Consider the following 22,712-nt stretch of genomic DNA (forward strand, 5'->3'; position numbering starts at 1 on the left):
ACAGCCATGTCCCCTAGCTTGCTTGTTTGTTGTCTGTTGTTATCTCCATACTCCTCAGTCCTCCCCCTGCGTGCCTTTTCCCACAATAGATGTCCCTAGGAGCTAATCAACATGAGAGTGTGTTAAGAGTGTGTTAGCAACTGAGAAGAGTCTTCTCAGTGACCGATTCACCTTCTTTCACTGTGACTGGCGCCAATCAACATGAAAGGACAAGGAAGCATGTTAGAAGATTTGTTTCAGTGGCCAACACATTCCCCTTTCATGCTGATTGGCTTGTAGGATGCCGGAGACATAGGGACCCAGCTGGGACCCTGCTCCCAAAAAAGTTAGGGGTCTAAAGACCCCCTGAGACCCTGAACAACTACACCCCTGAAGGCTACTGCCATACAATAAGTTTACTGTGCCATCAGTGCAACTCACGCATGCAAGTTTTTTTGCAGCATCTACATGATGCCATCCTCATCGAAACGTCATCCGCTATTTTCCTTTCTAATTTAATCCAGTTTTACTGTTTCCACACACTTTTTTTGGTTAGATTTTCCTTGGAAACAATGAATCCTGCCTGATAAAGTGGGAGGGGTGCCATTTTGATGAGAACGTCAGGCAAATGCTGTGCAGAACTGAGTCCGCAAGAAACTGCCCTGTGGGATTAGCCCGAGATACATACCTCTGGGTAGAAAAATCACTCCTAAACACATTTAAAAAAAAGAAAAAAAGATCTTGGTTAGTATGAAGGTGCCACCTCCGCCTTTGAGGGCTTCCAGATAGGGGTTTAATATTACAAATGGGATGTTGGCAACAGGTTTTTCTTTTTAGTATGTAAAGCATATTCCCCCCCCCCCAGGAATTAGTTCACCCTTCAGACCAGAGAGTAACCAGTCCCAGCATCCTCCACAAACTACAGTTCCCAGGATTCTTTGTGGCAGGGATGGAGAAACATGCTTTAAATATAGGGTATGTATGCAAATCTGGATGGAGATTGGGGGGGGCAATCCCGGCTGGCATCTTGAAGCTCACACAACGTCGTGCGCACTCACGAGGGGTGCCGACTCTACAATAAACCAAAAAGCCCGGAGAGGCGCGCGCCTTCGTGGTAATGGCGCACGCGCGCTTCGCAGTGTTCGGGTGCTGCATGGCCGTTTGGGGCGCGTGCGCGCGCGCTCCTCTCTCCTTCCCTCTCTGCGCGTGCTTGGATGGGCTTGCCAGGTCCGCGGTGCCTGCGAGAGCCGTAGGAGCGGCAGGCAGACAGACAGACAGACAGACTGGCTGGCGGAAGCGTCTGGCAGCAGCGGGCAGCAGAACCCCGCGGGCTTTGTGCGCTTCCTTGCCTCCTCCTTCCCTCTCCCGGTCCGCCCCACGCCCAGCCGCGCCTCGCCACATCCCAGGAAAGCCGAGCGGGGCGATGGCCGGGCCCCTGGACCGGCTGCCAGGCGCCGAGGAGCGGCTGCCCAGCTAGCGCCTTTGGCCGGCAGAGACGAAGATGCCATTGCCCGCGAGCCGGAGGCCGCCAGCAGCAGCAGCAGGGCTGAGCAGCGGGTTGCAGCGACGCCAAAGCTCGCCGGGCTTTCTCCACCTCTTTCTCCACCTCCTCAAGGGCGCTCCTCCATTGAGCATCTGACAGCCCGCAGTAGTAGCAGCCGCCGCTTTGGCAGCAGGAGCAGCCGCGGGGCCGAATCCGGAGCCCGGGGAAAACTTCCCGCTGCGCAGTGGGGGGCAAACACGCTGGCCAGAGGCGGCTGCGCAGAGCTCAATTGCGGGGAAAATGAGGTGAGTCAGCCGAGCTGCGGCGGCTGCCCCGTCCTCCCTCCTCCTCCTGCTGCGCGCAAGCCTCCCTGCTTGCCTGCCTGCTGCTTGGAGTAGGCGAAGGGGGGGGGGAGAGAGGCGTGCGCCGCCGGGCAGGGAGCTTCTCACCTGGCAGCCGGGCAAGGTGCAGGCACCGGCTCCCGTCTTCAAGAGGAGGCTCCTGGGGCTGGTGCCTCCCGAGCCAGGATAGGCTGTGCCTTGGTTGTCTGCCTTGCCTCGGGCCTAGCCAGCGGCTTTGCCAGAGCTCCGGGCCTCATATGAGCCGTGGCACCTTTTTTTTCATACCTAGGATAAGAGTGGGGTTGCCAACTTTTTTTTTTAACCGGCTGCTGCTCCTGTGCCCTTTTAAGAGCAGCGAGATCTTCAGCTCTGTGCAGCAAGAGCAAAAAGAGCCGTTGTAACACCCTTAGGACAGGTTTATTGTGGTACGTAGATTAGAGGTGCTGCAGCTCCATAGGAGAGGCCTTTTTATCAGTCAAAGAGTATGCTGCAATACATCTGTTAGGTGCCAGGAGGTGAACTCCTTTTCAGCTCTTTTGTTGTGACAAGTGAATGCTGCTATCCCTTTGGGATTTGCCATATATCATGCTGATCTCAGTGCTATGGAAAGCTTCACATTTCCTGATTTCTGTAGATCATACTGTTGTTAAAGGGACAAGAGTGAGTTGGACTGTTTTTTCTCCTTTCCTGGACAGTTGGCAACCCTAAAACTGAGATGATGTGATCATAACCTGGAAGGTAACTTCTGAGCACATGCAAAGTACCTTGTCCTCAGTACTGAGATCTCCATGTAGTACATGTCTTTCTGGCTTGCCCACTTTGCATGCCTTAGCAGCGTCCAAATGCACCTAGTAGTGGATGAACCTTGGGTTAGTTCTAGACTTGAGTCATGCTTAGAGTGGACCCATGGAGATCAGTGGAACTACTTTAAGCATGATTAAGACTGGATCCAACCCAATGTTTGAAGGCAGGCATGTGGTCAGATGATGCAGATTTCACTGTGTTGAAAACACCTTTCTGAAATGTGAGCCAGTTGTAAATAGTAAGAACCGGCTACGGTGGCAGGCCACCGTATGTGTGTGTTTTGTGGCACACAAGGGTGGGGGATGCACTTCAGGTGGGCTTCAGCATCTGTGCCTACCTTAGAAATGTGAGCAGAACTATTGGGGTGGTCTAGTAGATCTCCTCTTCTCCTTCATTGAAAAAAAAATAATAATTGAGGAGTCACTGTGTCTCCCAGTATTTCTCCATGCTAGCGTGTGGTGTGGCTCTCTTTCCTTCAACTCATACGACAGATTGCACGTTCTGCATCTTGGCAAGCAGTTGTATTTTCTACACATGATTTCTGCCCCCATCTGCATCTCTGCAAGAGGAAAGTCTCACATGCAGCTTTCCAAAACGTAACAAAATTCCTACATTTCTGTGCTGGAAAAGTAAATATGTGAAGTGGCTTTTGTTGCTAGTGTGCATATATATAGCCATTATACTCTCCAGATATTTGGTGCATGGTCAAATAACGTAGGTTTTCCAGTGAGGTGGCTCTGTGTGTGATGCTCCAATCACTGAGCATGTGTGCATAGGTGCGCTTTATCAGCTAGCTCTCTCAATGCATGCGGGCATTGCTATGCCAAATGACTATGGAGTGCATCATGTGGAGAAACACAGAGGATGTGCATAGCAACAGAGAAGGAGGAAATGCACAACTCCCCTCTGTTGCCATGAATGTGGGTGTGTTCATTTCCTTCATCACTACAGCCTTGCATTCACTGTGTGTGTTGGTCCACAGATTCCTTGCTTTATCTCTGTTAGGTGTTGTGTGTATATGGATTTATTTGCTTACATGTGGTGTTTTGGAGAGGGGGAAGGACCTTCACCTTCCAGCCCTCCACCACCTCAGATAAAAATGTGTATTAGCTGCTTGAAGCCTTGCATAGTCTATTTCCATCCCCATCATTTCCCCTCCCATCTCTGTGTTCAGTTCTGCTTTCTGTGCCTATAGATAAAGGTGTTGCTAGCTATATATTTATCTACCACCACCCCTTTCCCCCCCCCTAACATACCTTGTTGCTCGCACATGCAGTTCTCTTGTGTGTTTTCTCAGGGAGTGAAGATGGAAAGGCATGGGAGTTCTCCAATAGACCCTTATTGACTTGTTGTGGGGATCTGGGAGGAGGGGGGGAGTCACACTCATTGGATCTTCTCCCAGTTGTGTTGATGGAGTAAGAGATACTGCTGCTGATATGGTGGGAACACTTTTTTGTCAGTGACTTTGGAAAGATACAGGGACAGACTTCTGGCCTGAGGCTTTTGGTTTAGCAGTGGAAACTCTGTGCAGACAGCATAACTGCTCTTGCGTGTGGCATTTCAGAATAACGTGACAGGTAAAGAGTCTGTCCTTACTTGATCTTTGCCTCCTGAGTTACTTCCTAGCCCGATCCACATTTACAGAACCACCTCCATTTACAGTGATTTGGACATTGCAGGAAAAGGGGATTTTCTCCCACTCTTTCACCAGGATAGATGGATACAATGCTAGTGTGTTTTTAGCATAAATAGCTGTCATTAATTAAACCCACATGACAGATCAGGGTTATAAAAAGCTGCAGTTAACACATTGAAATAGTGCACCAGCCTGGAGCTGTGTATGCCTGTGCACATTTTGCCTCCTGCTAATACAGGACAATGCATGTTCTTAGCAGAGTGCTTCTTAAAATTCTCATTTTACCCATACATTTTAAGGGTTATGGTCAGTAGAACACGATGTTAAAATGTTTTAAAAAGCAACCAGTGTTAAATTCAGTCCAGACAGTTTAGTCATGATTTAGGAACTTTAATTATGGGTTCATGTGATGAATAAAATAGACAAACCACAGTTTGTGATTAGCTGCCAGCCATAATTGGAAACCATTGTTTGAAGTGGGTTTGCAAATCATGGGTTGTGCTAACTGGTTTGGCATTGTTTCTGAATTAACAAACCATAGCTGTAGCCATTGTTTTGCCTCTAGAGCAGCCTTTCCCAACCAGTGTGCCTCCAGATGTTGTTGGACTACAACTCCGATTAGCCTCAGCCAGCATTGCCAATGGTCAGGAAAGATGGGAATTGTGGTCCAACAACATCTGGAGGCACACTGGTTGGGAAAGGCTGCTGTAGAGGCAGCTGCACTGTGGAGAGCGGGAGTGGATGTATGAAACTGAGTATAGATTGGGTGGAAAATGAGAATAGACAAGCTGATCAAAGTCATGGTTTGCCTGTTGTGCATGTGAAAGCTTTAAAGCCATGGTTTGGGCTCTGTACAATGGTTAGTGTTGTTTCTGTGGCACCAGGAGTTAGATATACCTGGTGAAAGTTTCAGGGAGACAAGTATTTGGGATGGTATCCTAAAAAGATATGGAAATAGCTATGACACTCAACCATCATAGTTGTTGCCTGTTGCCCAAACTATTACATCCATCCTCTGCTGCCTGAGTCCATTGTGCCTGTCATAAAAAAGTGGTAAAACATCAGGCAAGCCTATTTCTTCCACTTTGTTTGTGGGTTCTGCACAAATGAATGTTATGCCCTGAAATTTTCCTGGGACCATTTTTTCCCCAGTTGTCATTTTGTGAAACTTTAACTTTGTAAAACTATGGGGAATAGGGATACTGTGCAATAAAATGTTCCATTAAATAAGCCCATAATGTCATGAACGCAGTGGCGAAGAAAGATTATCAATGAGGGTGGCAAGCAAGCAAAATACTTATGGTTGTGGTGCCAACTGGGAAGAAGATTCTTGGCATGGGATTAGCTCTCTGCTATCTACATGCACAGTTCACTTATCATTTGGCAACAAGTCTCTGAGCACACGGTCAAAACAATAAATTTTAACATTTAACAAATTGGAGCTGCGGCAAACTGCAGTGCAGACAGGTGTTGACGTGTCCAAATATAAGTTGTTGTTTTTAAAAATCATCCATTTGCCCTGATGTGTTGTGCCTGTTTACTGGAAATACTGTATTTATGTATTTTAAATTGGTCCTGCTTTTCATGTCTGGCTAAAGGCTTATATTTGGAAATGTAATGCTCTGAAAGGTCTGTTGATTCCAAGTTAAAGCAGGTTTGCTCTACCTCTTATGCACTGGCATGATTCCTGTCCCAGGGTTGAATTATTTCCTAAACTCTGCTTGCAGGGTCAGACTAAGTCCCAGCTTAAGGTTGCTGCTTGCCCTGAATCTCAGCCCCACTGCCTGCCCTCTTCCACTGTTGCAGAACATCTTGTGCACAACATCAAACCCAATGTTTTGTTCTTACCTCAGTTGTTACTGAGCAGCAAAAGCTTTGTATATACCAAGGCAGTATTTGGAAAGGAAATGTTCTGCCCATTTAAATCTGTAGCCAAAACACTGTTTTCTTCAAAGTGCTGCCCTACAGTCATGTAGGACTCCATAATGGCTCTAACTCTCCTGCCTACCAAATGCATGGGTTTGCAAATGCACAAGAAGTGTGGGTACGTGTGTGTATACACACAGAAGCATGTGTGCGCGCGTGCACACACACACAAATACTACACAGCTGTAGCAGTAATAATAAAACAATATTTTAAACTAAAAAATAAGCAATACCTGAGCCAGATATGACATAGAGTGATGCCTAATGTCGCAAAACTGCATCCTTGTGCTTGATTGCGTAAGTACTTTCAGTGCCAACATCATCAGATGTCTTGATGAAGTAACTGGATTGTCCAAGCTAGCTACCCAGATATTACAAGCATCCATTTGGAGCATAGGGATCTGCCTTAGGCATCTAGGCCATTGCTGCCTGTTCTGACTGGCAGTGGCTCTTCAGGTTTTGTTGCAGACAGTTCTTCCTTAGAGATGTGAAGGCCTGAAAAAAAAACTGGAAAATTTTGGGGGGGAAACCTTTTTCCGAAGCCATTTTTGTTTTCTTCCCCTCCCAAATTGGAGACACCCCCCGCCAATGTTTTTCACCTGATTTTTTCTGTTTTGCCCCGACATCTTCACGTCTCTAGTCTTCCTCATCACCTGCTACCTTATCCTTTTAACTGGTGATGTGAGGGATTGAATTTGGGACCTTTCGCATCTAAATCTTCTGCTCAACCACTGAGCTATGCCCCCCCCCCCGATGTGGCATAGGAGCCATGCAGGGCTTTGCAGCAGCGACTATATGACAGGACTCGTCCATGAATTGTGCTTGCATAGCTAAAACGTACAATTATTCAGTATTTACCCTTTTTAACCGGGAAAAGAATTTCAGGCAAACAGACATATCTTTGCGTTATAATATGGAATTGTGTATTTTAATTATGGATGTTTATTGCAGGTATCTGCGCACATAGCACACATGCGTGCCATCAACCAAGATGGCGGCAGAGGCATCAGCCCCTTAGGGAAGCCACAGCCGCCACCTTGGTTGATGGCAGGCATGTGTGCACAGCGTGGCAGCATTCACTTCAAGGGAAAGTAGGTAGGTGGGGTGTGCGTGTGGGGCCTGGGGCCTGAGGCAGACTGGTGCCCAAGGGCCCCAGCATGCCTGGTGCCATCCCTGCCCCCACCAGTGGAAAGGGGAAGTTTTAACTGCTGCGATCCTGACAAAAATCTTTCTGAAGCTGCCTTTTTCATTTCAAGGGACTCTCCCATTGGCACCAACTGAGGCTTCAGTGGTTTTTTTTTTTGTTGGGATTGTGCCTGGGAAAGAGAGAGTTAAATATAACCTCCCTGGCCCTGAGGCGGCATAGACTTCCCTGTGGCTGCTGTTGATTAACATAACAGAAAACATGCACATAAATTGCGTTCATGCAATTAATGTTATGTCTAGTGTGGTCTATCTTTCCTGTCTGAAGGCAGAGAAGATCCTAGTATGCGGCCTCACAAAAGGTATTATCTTGTCTGATGCTGAATCTCTCCCTTTTTGTTTTCATCATGAGACATATTAAAGGCAGACTGAAAAAAAGAGTGAGGGCTGCTTTGGACTAAGTCATGAGAGTAAGTTCATTAATTTCCAAGTAACTTAAGGCTAACTTAATCCATCAGGAACACAGGAAGAAGCTGCCTTATGCAGAGTTGGACCATAGATCCATCTCACTTGGAATTGTCAGCACTGACTGGCAGCGGCTGTCTCTGGGATTTCAGCCTGGTGTCTTTGCTCATCCCTACCTGCAGATGTTGGGGATTGAACCTGGGAGCTTCTGCATGCAAAGCAGACGGCTTTACCTCTGAGCTACAGCTTACTCTGAATGTGACATAGTCAGCTACAATGCTAAAGCTGCTGCTGTTGTTTCTGTGTAGATTATTGTTCTCTCCAGCTGCCATCTGATGCATGATTGTACACACTTAATTTTCTCTAAAATTAGCAGAACTTAAACACTGAGCTCAGGATTACAGCCCACAGATGCCTACTTTAGCAGACTTAAGTATCTTACGTTTCCACACTTTCTACCCTGTAGAACTTGGTATTTAAAAATAATAATGATAAACTATTACAAAAGCTACCATTGAGGGGCAGCAGTAGCAAGCCTTTTTAAAAAGTTTTTTTTAAACAAAACAAAACATTGATAGCATACAAGGAAGGAAAAAGAGGACAAACATACTGTATAAGCAAATACACAACTTAAGTTGTCTCAAACTTAAATGCATTGTGATAGCAAGGTGGCTGTATTTGGTATGTGGAAAACTGAACATAAAGAATATTATGCAGATGATTCCAGGGACCTTGTAATGTACAGCAAGATCCTTCCCTTTGATCAGAACCAAGCTATAGAAATGAAAGCAGTAATGAAATCAGTTAATGCTGTGGCATTAATACTAGAGATTTAAACACTGGCTTGGCCTTAGTGTACAGGGATTTAACAAAAGCCAAGGGAATATTTCCCTTATGTTGCATTTAAACCTGCAGAAGAGGAGGTTTAAATAGAGGACATCTTCTACAGCTGAGAGCTGGGTATGGGAAGCCTCTTTTATTTGAATCCCCGGTTGCCAGTGTTTAGCTGGGCACTGAAAAGCATCAAAGGACACATTTAGATGTTGATGTGTTTTAATCTCTTTACTTACTTTCTTTCTTTAACATATTTCTATCCCACCCTTCTACCTTACAACAGGGGTCTCAGCGTGGCTCACAATAAAACCATAAACAGTAAAAAACACAAAAACATTTAAATAGATAAAAATACATAAAATACAGTTAAGAAATCTAGGGGAGTGATTTTAAAAGGGGACTAAAAAGGTAAAACTAAAAAAAGGGAAAATAATATCAGTTTCAGGATATACCTTCAGTCCCTCCCAAAGTCTCTCCGGAAGAACAAGATGGTTTTCAGAATTAATTTTTTATTATTTTAAAATGTATTCAGTTGCTTGTTTTTAACAGTTTTTATTGATATTTTTGTAAGCTTCTTAGAGATTTTATTACAGTCAAGAGGTATATAAATTTTGTTAAATAAATAAATTTATGTGCTCGGCAACAGTATTTCATATGCAATTCAGGGCAAGTAAGTGTAAAGTGGGTGGTGGTGACACAATGAGACAAAAAAAAAGCTTAACACTGCATAATACACAGATGGCCTTTACATAGGCTTCAGTTTTCTGGGAACGAAATCTTGAAATCCCAATGCAAAGTTCATTAAAAAAGTGAAATGTGTACAGTGGCAGTGCAAAATGCAGTTTCAGTTTTAGGACTTCTTAAGAAAGGGATTGAAAATAATTAGAACAGTGGTCCCCAAAAATCTTTGCCGTGGACCACTTGAAAATTGCTGATGGACCACTCGAAAATGACAGGTTTAAATGCAACAAAAGTAGTGGACCGCTTAAACATAAGAACCTAAGAAGAGCCCTGTTGGATCAGGCCAGTGGCCCATCAAGGTCCAGCATCCTATTCTCACATTGGCCAACTAGATGCCCCAAAAGGAAGCCTGCAAGCAAGACGTGAACACAAGAGCACTCTCCCCTCCTGCAGTTTCCAGCAACTGGTATTCAGAAGCAGCCACCTAATTATTTTTATGCGTGCTCTTGCAATTGTAATGTGCTGTACTTAGATGCTTTATGATTTTTTAATTGTATTTTATTGCTTCTTTTACTCCTTACATTGTCTTTTATTGGACTTCAAATTGTAATATAATAAGATGCAATATAAGGAATAAAAGATGCTATAAAAATACCATGAAAAATCAATATGAATATTTAATGTGGTCATGCTATAGACCACCTGAATGAAGCCCATGGACCACTGGTGGTCCATGGAGCACAGTTTCAGAACCCCTGCATTATAGTACATATCTCAGCACTATTACAGTGCAGTCTTATACACATCTGTTCAGAAGTGTTTAAATAGGTTCAGTGGGCCTTACTCCCGGGTAAGTGGGTTTAGGATTGTAGTTTTTTCATATACATGACATTTTAGAGAATAACAAAAGCAAAAGGGGGAAAACGACACTCTACTCTTATTTGCTTATTGATATTTAGTTATTTCTGTCAATCTCTGCCGACTGAGTTGAAATAGTTTATAGCTGCAGCAAAATAATTAGCAGATAACGTCCAGCGGCCGAGCCGTAAATGTGTCAGGCTGGAGTGGAGGAAGAGAGGGTGGCAACTGCAGCAAGTGTAAATACCGAGTGGGAAGAGCCAAGAGAGTGTAGATCAGATGAGTCCTTGGGATCCCAAAGTCAAGGTACCAGAGATCCAATCATGCAGGGCAGGGTGGAAGGCACAGGATCACAAGCAGGGCTGGCGATGATCTTACATGGAGGTCTGATGTTTTTTCAGCAAGAGCCCAAGTCACTCAGCATCTGAAGCCAGCTGTTTCCAAAGAATATGTGTTTTCTTTGTAAAATAAATGATGATGAACTCATTTGTTCCGACCATCCCTATTTATTAGGGGCAGTTATGATTTACTGGTACCCACTCTAGATAAATCACTATTCCTGTTTCTTTTACTATTGAGGGTGTGCCTTATTAAATGGTATGAATTACTTTTCTTGCAAAGTTTATCTCCCTCTCTAGGGTGTCTAGAACACAAGTCACAGACTGGAGATGGGATGCCTCTTGTCTCTTGTGCACATGAACAAGCACGCATGAGGACTAAGGCACCATACAGTGCACAGCCTACTGTGTCAGTTGTGGTACTGAGAACATAAGAAGAGTCTTCTGGATCAGGCCAGTGGCCTTTGTAATCCAGCATCCTGTTTTCACAGTGGCCAACCCGATGCCTATGGGCAGGACCTAAGGACAAGAGCACTCTCTCTTCCTGTGGTTTCCAGCAACTGGTATTTGGAAGCATACTGTCTCCAACAATGGAGGTAGAACATAGCCGTCATAGCTAATAGCCATGAATTTGCCTAATCCTCTTGTAAAGCCATCCAAGTTGGCTTGGTTCAGTTTTGTCCAAGGACTCTGTGTCTGTGCTTTGCTCAGTGGTGGCTGCTGCCCTTTGGGACTGGTAGAGGGGAAGGCAGGGAAGCTGACGGTAGGGAGAGCCACAGCCAATTACAGGCGGAGCCAACTAATTCTAGTTTTGTCCTTGCCCTCTTCCCTTGCTGAGTTCTTCACATGCAACAGTGAGACTAAGGAGGAGAGAGCTGACAGGCAAGGTCATCCCCTGGACTGGATGTCCAGTAAATAAGAAGGCAGGCAGGTTGGGACAGTGCCTCATTTCCCCTAAGGAACAGCTTCCAAGGGTTTTGCTCTGAACAGTGAGCGCAGGAATAAGAGGAAGCCAGAGCGATTTAAGCCAAACCTCTTCCCACAGCTACAGCATTAAGGGCCAACCTGATTAGTCCCCAGAATACTTTTGTGCAAGTATTAGATGCCTTACTCAGTAATTAATTAAGGAAAGTTAGCAATACAGTTTCCTCCAGCAAGCGTCTTCTGCCAGTACTTAGAGTAAGTCTACATATGCATTTCTTGAGAATCATTACACCTCTCCCCATAAGGGACAACACAGTCATCTGAATGACTTATTTGCCAGAGACATGGCTCTCTAGCACCTGCCTTTACCCCATATAAGGCAAATACTCTGCCTACCTCTGTCTAGAATAGGAATGGTTTAAGTTTATAGGCCAGACAATATGGCCTATGTAATTTGTAACAGCTTGCTATTTTATATTTCTGTACTGATGCTCTGATCCGCAAAGCTATTTTACTCACTGTCTGCTGTTTGTGTAAATAAACTTTATTTATTTATATTGGCATTCGTTGGGTTTGAAAATATGCTGAATTATTATTCTCCACTGCTGTAGATCCCCCTTTAGGATGCACACCTTAACGTGGTGAGGGGGTTTGAGAGTGTTGAAGAAGCTGAGAGCAATGCCGTCAGGAGTCTAGACCAAGAGGCTAGACTCCTAGCAGGGTCACCCAAGGCGGAATTGTCAAAGCTGAGACACCAGACTAAGATGCATCCAAACTCAGAGGAAGGCAATGGTAAACCACCTCTGAATACCTCTTACCATGAAAACCCTATGAACAGAGTATCCTAAATGCAACAGGAGATAGTGCTGGAAAATGAGACCCCCAGGTCAGAAGGCACTTACCGAGCTAATGGGGAAGAACAAAGGACAAGTACAAGTAGTGCTGTGACTAATGACGCAGCTGGGTCAAAGCTGAAAGGAAGCCCAGAGGCTGATGCGCACAGATGTGAAAGGAGAGTCCGGAGTTGTACGACGCACACAATAGGAACATGGAATGGGAGAAGCATGAACCAGGGAAAGTTAGAAATTGTCAAGCAAGAAATGAAACGTATCAACATTACAATACTTGGCATGAATGAATTAAAATGGATGGGAATGGGACATTTTCAATCGGGCAACTACAAAATATTTTATGCAGAAAATGAGAAATCAAGAAGAAACGGGGTTGCTTTAATAGTGAGAAGTGATGTAGCAAAAGCAATTAGGAGCTACAATGCAAGGTCTGAATGAGTTATATCAATGAGATTAAATGGGAAACCTATTAACATAACCATCATCCAAGTCTACGCTCCAATATCAAACGCAGAAGAAGAGGAATTGGAGAGATTTTACGCAGGAGTACAGGAGGAAATTGATCACACACCAAAGCAAGATGTGCTAATAATCATGGTGGACTGGAATGCAAAAGTAGGGAACAGAGAAGAAGTAGGAATTGTGGGGAAATGGGGCTTAGGAGACAGAAGTGAAGCAGGAGAAAGACTTATTGAATTCTGTGAAGCCAGTAATTTGTTTCTTGCAAACACATTTTTTGAGCAACCGAAAAAATGACTGTACATGTGGACATCACCAGGTCAATATAAGAATCAAATTGATTATATAATTGGTAACAGAAGATGGAGAAGTTCCATACTTTCTGCAAAAACAAGACCAGGAGCAGACTATGGTACAGATCATGAACTGGTAATATTGAAAATCAGAGTAAAGCTAAAGAGGAAGAACAAAGCAATCATAATGCCAAAATACAATTTAAATAACATCCCAGAAGCATATAAAGATCAGATAAGGAACAGGTTTGAGGCTTTAAACTTAGTTGACAGAGAACCAAAGGAAATATGGATTGAAGTCAGAGACATTATCAGGAAAGAATGCAAAAAGACAATACCTCTAGTTAAAAAGAGAGAAAAGACCTCAATGGGTGACTGAAGAAACTCTTAAAATGGTTAAAGAGAGAAGGAAAGCAAAAGCAAAAGGAGATAGAAACATGGTCAGAACTCTAAATGCAACAATACAGCGACTAGTATGTAGGGACAAAGAGAACTATTACAATAGTTATTGTATAGAAATAGAAGAGGACAACAAAAAGGATAGAACAAGAGCCCTATTCTAAAAGATTAGAGAACTGAAAGGGAAATTTGAACCAAGAGTAGGGATGTTGAATAATCAACAGGGGAACACACTGACTGACCGAGATGAAATAAAAGGAAGATGGAAGCAATACACTGAAGAACTCTGTAAAAGAGATGCCAGGATGACAAGATTCATTCACGGAGGAGCCATATGATGAAGAACCAGAAATTTTAGAATGTGAGGTGAAAGCTGCTCTTAAAATACTTGGAAGAAACAAATCATCAGGAACAGATGACATACCAATAGAGGTGCTACAAGCAACTGAGATGGAATCTGTCCACATTTTGACAAAAATTTGTCAAGAAATATGGAAAACTGGCCCACAGACTGGAAGCGTTCAGTATATATCCCAGTTACAAAGAAAGGGGATCCCAGGGAATGCAGTAATTATCGAACTATTGCCTTAACATCCCATGCAAGTAAAGTAATGCTCAAGATTCTACAACAAAGGCTCTTAACGTATATGGAGCGAGAAATGCCAGCTGTCCAAGCTGGATTTAGAAAGGGAAGAGGCACCAGGGATCATATTGCAAACATACGTTTCAGAGCTTGGAAAAGTTACTTTTTTTGAACTACAACTCCCATCAGCCCAATCCAGTGGCCATGCTGGCTGGGGCTGATGGGAGTAGTAGTTCAAAAAAGTAACTTTTCCAAGCTCTGCATTGGATAATGGAACGGAGCAAGGAATTTCAGAAGAAAATCACCCTGTGCTTTATAGGTTACAGCAAAGCCTTTGACTGTGTAGATCATGAAAAACTATGGAATGCTGTAAAAGAAATGGGGGTGCCACAGATCTAATTGTCCTGATGTGCAACCTATACTCTGGACAAGAGGCTACTGTAAGGACAGAATATGGAGAAACTGACTGGTTCCCAATCGGAAAGGGTGTGAGACAGGGATGTATTTTATCACCCTATTTGTTTGATCTGTATGCAGATCATATCATACGGAAAGTGGGATTGGACCAAGATGAAGGAGGTGTGAAAATTGGAGGGAGAAATATCAATAATTTAAGATATGCAGATTATACCATACTAGCAAAAACCAGTAATGATTTAAAATAAATGCTGATGAAAGTTAAAGAGGAAAGCACAAAAGCAGGACTACAGCTGAACGTCAAAAAGACTAAAGTAATGACAACAGAAGATTTATGTAACTTTAAAGTTGACAGTGAGGACATTGAACTTGTCAAGGATATCAATACCTTGGCACAGTCATTAACCAAAAATGGAGACAGTAGTCAAGAAATCAGAAGAAGGCTAGGACTGGGTGGGGCAGCTGTGAGAGAACTAGAAAAGGTCCTCAAATGCAAAGATGTATCACTGAACACCAAAGTCAGGATCATTCAGACCATGGTATTCCCGATCTCTGTGTATGGATGTGAAAGTTGGACAGTGAAAAAAGCAGATAAGAGAAAAATCAACTCATTTTAAATGTGGTGTTAGAGGAGAGCTTTGCACATACCATGGACTGCGAAAAAGACAAATAATTGGGTGTTAGAACAAATTAAACCAGAACTGTCACTAGAAGCTAATATGATGAAACTGAGGTTATCATACTTTGGACACATCATGAGAAGACATGATTCACTAGAAAAGACAATAATGCTGGGGAAAACAGCAGGGAGTAGAAAAAGAGGAAGGCCAAACAAGAGATGGATTGATTCCATAAAGGAAGTCACAGACCTGAACTTACAAGATATGAACAGATGCTCTTGGAGGTCACTGATTCATAGGGTCGCCATACGTCATAGTCGACTTGAAGGCACATAACAACTGCTGTAGATTGTCTTACGTTCAAATCTTCATATTACACATTTTGAATGAATAAAGCTTTGTCTACATAAGCATTTCACTATCTCAAAAAGAGAAAATATTGTATTGGAGTCTCTCCTAAAAGTATTCACAAAATTTACGGAAAAGTTGAAAAATGTCCTAAAAATTGTTTTCCCCCTGCCTTTTCAGTTTTTTCCTTGGGCCTTCACACCATTATCCTAGTATAAATTTGATTTACCCGATTGTGTGCCATGACTCTCAGCTCAGCACCACATGTTCCTTCTGTACATGTGTAATCATAGACCTGGGTGGACAAAGACATGCACTGTGACACCTATTATTTTGAATGGGGTTTTATTCTACGTTGATTTGCAATTGGACCAATAATGTTCAGTTTGGAAAACCAAGAAAATACTGTGTTGGAATGGCCTCTTTGAATGCTGAAATAGTCTCAAAGGGACTATTTGAAAATTAGGCATTCAGTAAAGGTACACAAATGTATAATGAGCTCCTAAAGTCAGCTACCAGTTACGATGAACTAACGGCTTTAAAAGAAATGGGGGTGCCACAGCATCTGATTGTCCTGATGAGTAACCTATACTCTGGACCAGAGGTTACTGTAAGAACAGAATATGGAGAAACTCATTGGTTCTGCGTCGGAAAGGGTGCAAGACAGGGATGTATTTTATCACCCTGTTTGGTCAGCTATGAGAGAACTAGAAAAGGTCCTCAAATGCAAAGATGTATCACTGAGCACTAAAGTCAGGATCATTCAGACCATGGTATTTCCGACCTAGTGGTTAGAGTGTTGGATTACGACCTGGGAGACCAGGGTTCGAATCCCCACAAAGCCATGAAGCTCACTGGGTAACCTTGGGCCAGTCACTGCCTCTCAGCCTCAGAGGAAGGCACTGGTAAACCACCTCTGAATATATCTTACCATGAAAACTCTATTCATAGGGTTGCCATAAGTCAGAACTGACTTGAAGGCAGTCCATTTCCATATATGGATGTGAAAGTTGGACAGTGAAAAAAGTGGATAAGAGAAAAATCAACTCATTTGAAATGTGATGTTAGAGGAGAGCATTGCACATACAAGAATACCCCGCTATACGGACCTTCACTTTACGGACACTTGCGAGTACGGACATATTTACCGTAGTACCATTCTCCTGTGTACGTACTCTCACTTTGCAAGTACGGATACTTAACGGCATGACACCACCCGATCAGTTTACAACTACAAACTTTTTCTTAAAATAAGGCCTACTGTGTTTATTTTAGTTATAAATGCATTATTTAAATCAGTTATGCCCGTATATGACGATTGCAGTGCAATATATGCATCGATAAGTGAAAAAAGGTAGTGCTTCACTTTATGTACATTTTCGGTTTACATACTCGCTCAGGACCCATTGTGTACGTTAATGCAGGGTATTCCTGTACCATGGACTGAAAAAAAGACAGATAATTGGGTGTTAGAACAAATCAAACAAGAACTATCACTAGAAGCTAAAATGATGAAACTGAGGTTATCATGCTTTGGACGCATAATGAGAAAACATGAGGTCACTGATTCATAGGTTCACTATAAGTCGTAATCGACTTGAAGGCACATAACAACAATTGTATATTTATCATATGATATTAAACATAGATCCATATATGACAAAGCCAACTTCTTGAATCTTGGTGAATGGGACTTTATCTGGGCCAATACTGTTAGGTAGCATGCACACCTCAGGTGCTTACTGTAACCCATTGCAGTTGTGTTTTATAGAGGCCTTTGCGTTTGCTATGGGGAGGGGGAAGAAGTGAGGTCTGCAACAGAATGTTGCAGTGTATCCTTACCTCCTATCAGGTGTGATTATGTTCAGGATTCCAGCAAGCCAATCATGCTTTTCTGCATGATACTTTAAGCTATAAGAAAGTCAAGCACAGAATTCTCTCTCTGTCCTTCCCCCCTTCAATTTTCTTTCCCCCCCCCAGCTGACACTGAACATTCTGGGGCTACTGAGCAGGATATCATTGAAGGTTTTTGTGTGTGTGTGTTTTGGTATGTGTGTATGTGTGTGTTCTTTGCCTCCTTAGGGTTTTTGTACCTCTGTAAAACTTTGGGTTTCCCCAAAGCCTTCTAATACCTCCCTCTGGTTTCTCAGTGGCCATGTTTTATCTCCAGTCCTGTTGGCAATCACTACTGGAGTTTGTTATTAGAGGAAGTGATTTAAGTTTTATTAAATATCAGGGAAGTAGCTTGGAGAAAAATCAATGCCATTATGTGCAAGCATATGCATTATACACTTTTAATCCTTACCCTTCTTTGAAAGAGGTGGAGAAATGTATACAGTGTGTTATTATGGTGCAAAGGTAATCCTAAAATTAGTTGTATTATGCATTAATATGATGCAACAAGTTGGAGACACTTTATCAGTTCTTTGAGGCTTAATGTGAAACAGGATTTGCCACGTAACTGGGAGTCTGAGTGATAGATAAATTGGCATAATTTTCAAACATTGAGACCCTGTGGGGCAGACGGAAAGAGTTAGGGGCAATTTTGGAGTGGAGAAGCGGTGGGCAGGGAAAAGATTAAGTACTTCCTTACCGCAGATTCCAAATTTCATGCTCCAAATTTGCCCTCCTAGTTTACTTTTGAATGAATGAATAAAAGGGGGTCAGTTCTGTTTGCTTGTAATATGTAGTTAGCTGCTGGCCAAGAAGCAATGAATATAACAGTTGGTTCCTGTAAGGAGCCAGGATGGCCGGTAAGAATACTTAAAACCATGGTCTGGCCAGGGATGATGGGAATTGTAATTCTGCAACATCTGGAGAGCCAGAGGCTCCCCACATCTGGTGTATACACTGACTGGTGGTGGCTTCTCAGGGTTTTAGGTGAGTCTTTCCCAGCCCTACCTGGAAATGCCAGGGACCTGCTCGTACCACTGAGGTACAGCAGACAAAGAAGTGCAGGACCTGAATTGGGGGGAAGAGATGTCTGGTTTATTATAAGGAGATATAGTGGACCTGACTTGAAAGGGCATATATGCAAGCTCTGGTAAAATGCAGATTAGATTACTGCAATATGCTATATGTGTTTTTGCCTATGAAGACATTTTGGAAACTGCAAAAGATTTGGAATATAGTAGCAAGGATGTTAATCAGTATTAATTGATGGACATTGTATCTCCCCCGTGAATTTTACTGGCTACTAGTGTGTTTTCAGTTATAATTCAAAGTGTTGACATTGAAAGCCCCCACAGGTCTGGTACTGGGGTACCTGAAGGTTATTAAGATCTTGATCAGAGACTATGCTGTGTGTCCCCATCTTCTGAGATGAGGTGGGGTGGCTTCCAAGGGGAGGGACTCTTTGGTGGTGGGACCTTGTGTGTGGAACTCTGTCCCCTCACACACTCCCCTGCCACCTAGTGTGCTGTGATGAATTTTAGGTGCCAGCAAAGAAGGTTGTGCAAAAACATGTCAGCCCTTAAGGGTGGCCTGCTGGTGCTGTCTACTATGCCTAAGCGTGTAGGCCCCTAGTTGTTGTTCTGCTGGGGTCTCCTGATAAGGCATTTTGCTTGGGAAGTTGGAGGGACTTAGCCAGCATCCCATTTTCAAAGCATCTGTGGGGTTTTGCAGCACACTCCTCTCCATTTAGGAGGCAATAAATTCACTTGAAAACACAGAGATGCTGGTTAAGTCCTTCAGTTCTCCGGGGGGTCTCCTAACAAGCTTGCTTCAAGCACCTTGGCTGCCTTCCCATCATCTTCCCTGTTTTAAAAATATCAGTAGATCGGATATTTCTAAACAGAGAGATTTTTCCATGAGGTGACGACAATTTGTAAGGGTTTAAAGGGATGAGTTGTTTCAAAATTCTTTCCTTATATGGAAAGTTGTTCCAGACTTGGCTGTCATCGCTACTGAATATTTTGGCTTCCTGAGAAAAAAGCATCTTCAGTGTTTGTAAAAATCTGGCTAGTAAACAATGTGCATAGCTTCCTAGGACGGTTTTCTCTTTATGGCCTGGCAACAGGATCTGAGGAGTCAAAGCTGACACAGGGTTAAGCTGGAAACTGTGGGTGTCTGTCTTCTACCTTAAAAGAGGCTGTGTGTGTGTGATATGAATAGTGGGAGGAAATGTCACCTTAGAGATTTCGCTTGAAAATGTCACATGATTTGACCACACAAGCTCTCATGACAAAAAAGTGGTTTTAGAGTTAACACTTGAAGTGCCTGCACCGTGCTTAGCTGTAGGAACACAGGAGCATAGGAAGCTGCCTTAGTCCATTTAGTTCATTATCATCTATACTGAATGGAAGTTGCTCTCTAGGGTCTCAAACGGGTATCATTCTCAGCCCAACCTGCAGTTGCCAGGATTGAACCTGGGACCTCCTTCATGCAAAGCAGGTGCTCTACCACTGAGCTACGATGGCTGTTCCCCATCAGTGTTGAAAGCTCTTATTTCAAAGAAAGCAGGAGACACAGTTAGAGTAAATCTTAGTTCCTCTTAAATCTGGCCTGCACAACTTGTGACCAACCAAGTAGAATGCAGCCCACCTTCCACATAAATGACCCCATCTAGTGCTTATTAGGGACATAAGAACCTTAAACCAGGTCACACCATTTGTCTACCTATCCCAGTATTGTATATTCTGACCAACAATGGGTATCCAGGGTCTTGGACAAAAGTCCTTCCCATAACCTGCTGTCTGTTCATTTTACCTAATCCTGATCTTGCTGCATGCCTAGGACTGGAAAAATAATTCAATTCCTAAAAAATAGAATAGTCAAGTGCAGGACAGGTTACCATACTGATCTGGTGTTGGTGTTGTGGCTTACAAGCTGTGCAGGCCTATCTAAATTTAACCTTGTGTTGACACCACTCTTAACAGCATACAGATTATGATACAGTAATGGCAACAGTGACCATAGTGAACCTTCTGTAATGCGAAGGACCAGATAATGGCTTAAAATATGCATATAATGTGCTGAAATCATTTACATATGCTTAGATTTGCTTAGAAGATGCTTAAGAATTATTGAAATGGTGTATAAAGTCTGCTGTATGTGTAAGAGCCAAAGAGTAAAGCAGGAATAGTTTGAAATTGCCCCCCTTTTTCCCTCTGTCTCCTGACTAAAGCTGTAATTTTCCTGAGAAACAACTGGAAGACAAAGCATTATTTTCTCATGAAGCTGAGTACGGTACAAGATAACAGGTCTGGGCAAACAGCCAGTGTGCCATGTAAATTGTCAGTATGAAGTAAGAGGAAATCCTTATATGGAGAAGTTAAGCAGACTAGTTGAGAAAAAAGGCTCTTCTGGACTATCTGATTATTAGAAGTAGCAAAAGGCAGATAAGACCATCGAAACACACCTTCCCATAGAAAAGAAAGTATATAAAAAGCCAGGTTTTATAGTACTCAGGGCCCCTCAGCTCTGCTAGAGTGGGGGTCGAAGAAAGCAGGATAACCATCCACCTATTCCATCCATAACATCTGATGGGTGATGGAATACGTGACATGTATTCCTATGTCCTTTGTACTTTGGCTCTGTGACATGATTTACAGTTTAACTCAGTCCTTCAACTTTTGTAACTTGTTTTAATTAAGATGTGCCTTCAGAGTCTTATACTTTGATGTTAAATGGATATCTATCAATTTCTTTTATGCCGATATATATATTTCTATTTTTCTGTTTTCTGTTTCTGCAATGATGGCTAAGGCCAACTAGAATGCATTTTATTAGTTGTAGTGTGCAAGATATGGATAAATAGCATATATTATAAAGACTGTTCTGCTGTCTGAAGTCTGACTCCCAACTAGAAAATGTCTGGTATCTCCAAAACTCAAGAAATCTTGAGTGGGGTCTTCTCTATTCTCTGCCTACACTAGACAACTGCTGTTGATAACCTGTGAACTTAGGTGACCTAACTTTAGACATACAAGGACTCTGTGTAGACATAGAGGAAGGGAGAAAGCAAGAACCCTCGATCCTGTGCATTCACTGGCAAGGGGGCTAGTGTTACCGGTAACACTTTCATTTTGGGAGGGAGAGAGAGAGAGAGACAGAGAGTGCTTTTTTTGTTAAAAAATGAATGCTGATACTCATACCTTGATAAAAGTACCATGAGTGTCAAAAAAAGGCACCAGTACTCTGTACCAGTGAGTACTGTCACAAAAACCATTTAATTGAGTTATTATGATTCATCATAATAATTAAATTTCTGTTCTTCCTTTCCTCCCAGAAGGAGCCAAGGGTGGCAAACAAGGGACAAAACTCTAAAACATCTTAAAATATCTTTAAAAAAGTTTTTAAAGATATTTTGTTTTAATGTATTTTAAAGTCTGTTTTTATGATGTTTTAAAGTGTTCTTAGTGCTTTTGTTTGCCGCCCTGGGCTCCTGCTGGGAGGAAGGGCAGGATATAAATCAAATAAATAAATAAACAAATAAAAACATTTAAAAAAGCAGTTCCAACACAGACACACATTGGGATAAGGTCTCTACTTAAAAGGCTTGTTGAAAGGTGTCTTCAGTAGGCGCTGAAAAGATAATAGAGATAGTGCCTGTCTAACTTTTAAGGGGAGGGAATTCCAAAGTGTTGTTGCCATGGAGGACAGGGCTATCAATGGCTACTAGCCATGATGGCTGTGCTCTGCCACCCTAGTCAGAGGCAGCATGCTTCTGAAAACCAGTTGCTGGAAGCCTCAGGAAGGGAGAGTGTTCTTGCACTCGGTTCCTGCTTGCAGGCTTCCCCCAGGCACCTGGTTGGCCACTGTGAGAACAGGATGCTGGACAGGCCTGATCCAGCAGGCTCTTCTTATGTTCTTATGTTCTTTTTATTGTGCATCCATTATGGTTTATGCTGGTGATGCTATTGGGGTTATCATATATGATCCTGCCTTTAATACTGTTCATACCTGCAAAGGTTTTGGGGTGATCACACAACCTCACTTCCAGTCAGTGCATATCCTGTAATGTCCTGCTGAAATCCTTTTATACTACAAATGTTCTGGGTTTTTTTTGTCCTGCTTTTGTTGTGGTATAGCCCCTCTGTACAACAATAATGTAGCATTGGAGAAGCATCACAGAACAAGCTAACACAATATAAATCCACCACTAATGCATGATGATAGTGTTAAGAACATAGTGCCAGGCCTGGTGCCAGTGGGCGGCCAGATCAGGCACTGGTTGAGGGCCTTTGCAGCTGAGGGGGGCCCTTGGGGCTGGGAGGGTAGAGCTCCCGTTCTGCAGTACACACCAACATTGGGTCACGGCACACAATCCCAAATCATGCCCTGTGACCCAACACTGTCCAGGATCACAGCACTGACGTTCCACCCTACT

General features: G+C 43.1%; 1 protein-coding gene across 1 annotated transcript in view; it reads left to right on the plus strand.

The window, feature by feature from the left end:
* The first annotated feature begins 1,137 nt into the window (after nucleotides 1-1,137).
* The window catches only part of EVL (Enah/Vasp-like), a 214,116-nt gene continuing 192,541 nt past the window's right edge, over nucleotides 1,138-22,712 (plus strand). The window contains exon 1 of the mRNA XM_061612142.1: nucleotides 1,138-1,767. Within this exon, the coding sequence (XP_061468126.1) occupies nucleotides 1,763-1,767 (5 nt within the window). The 5' untranslated portion in view covers nucleotides 1,138-1,762. The remainder of the gene's footprint in view (nucleotides 1,768-22,712) is intronic.

Source organism: Rhineura floridana, chromosome 2, assembly GCF_030035675.1.
Source record: "Rhineura floridana isolate rRhiFlo1 chromosome 2, rRhiFlo1.hap2, whole genome shotgun sequence".
Taxonomy (NCBI): Eukaryota; Metazoa; Chordata; class Lepidosauria; order Squamata; family Rhineuridae; genus Rhineura; species Rhineura floridana.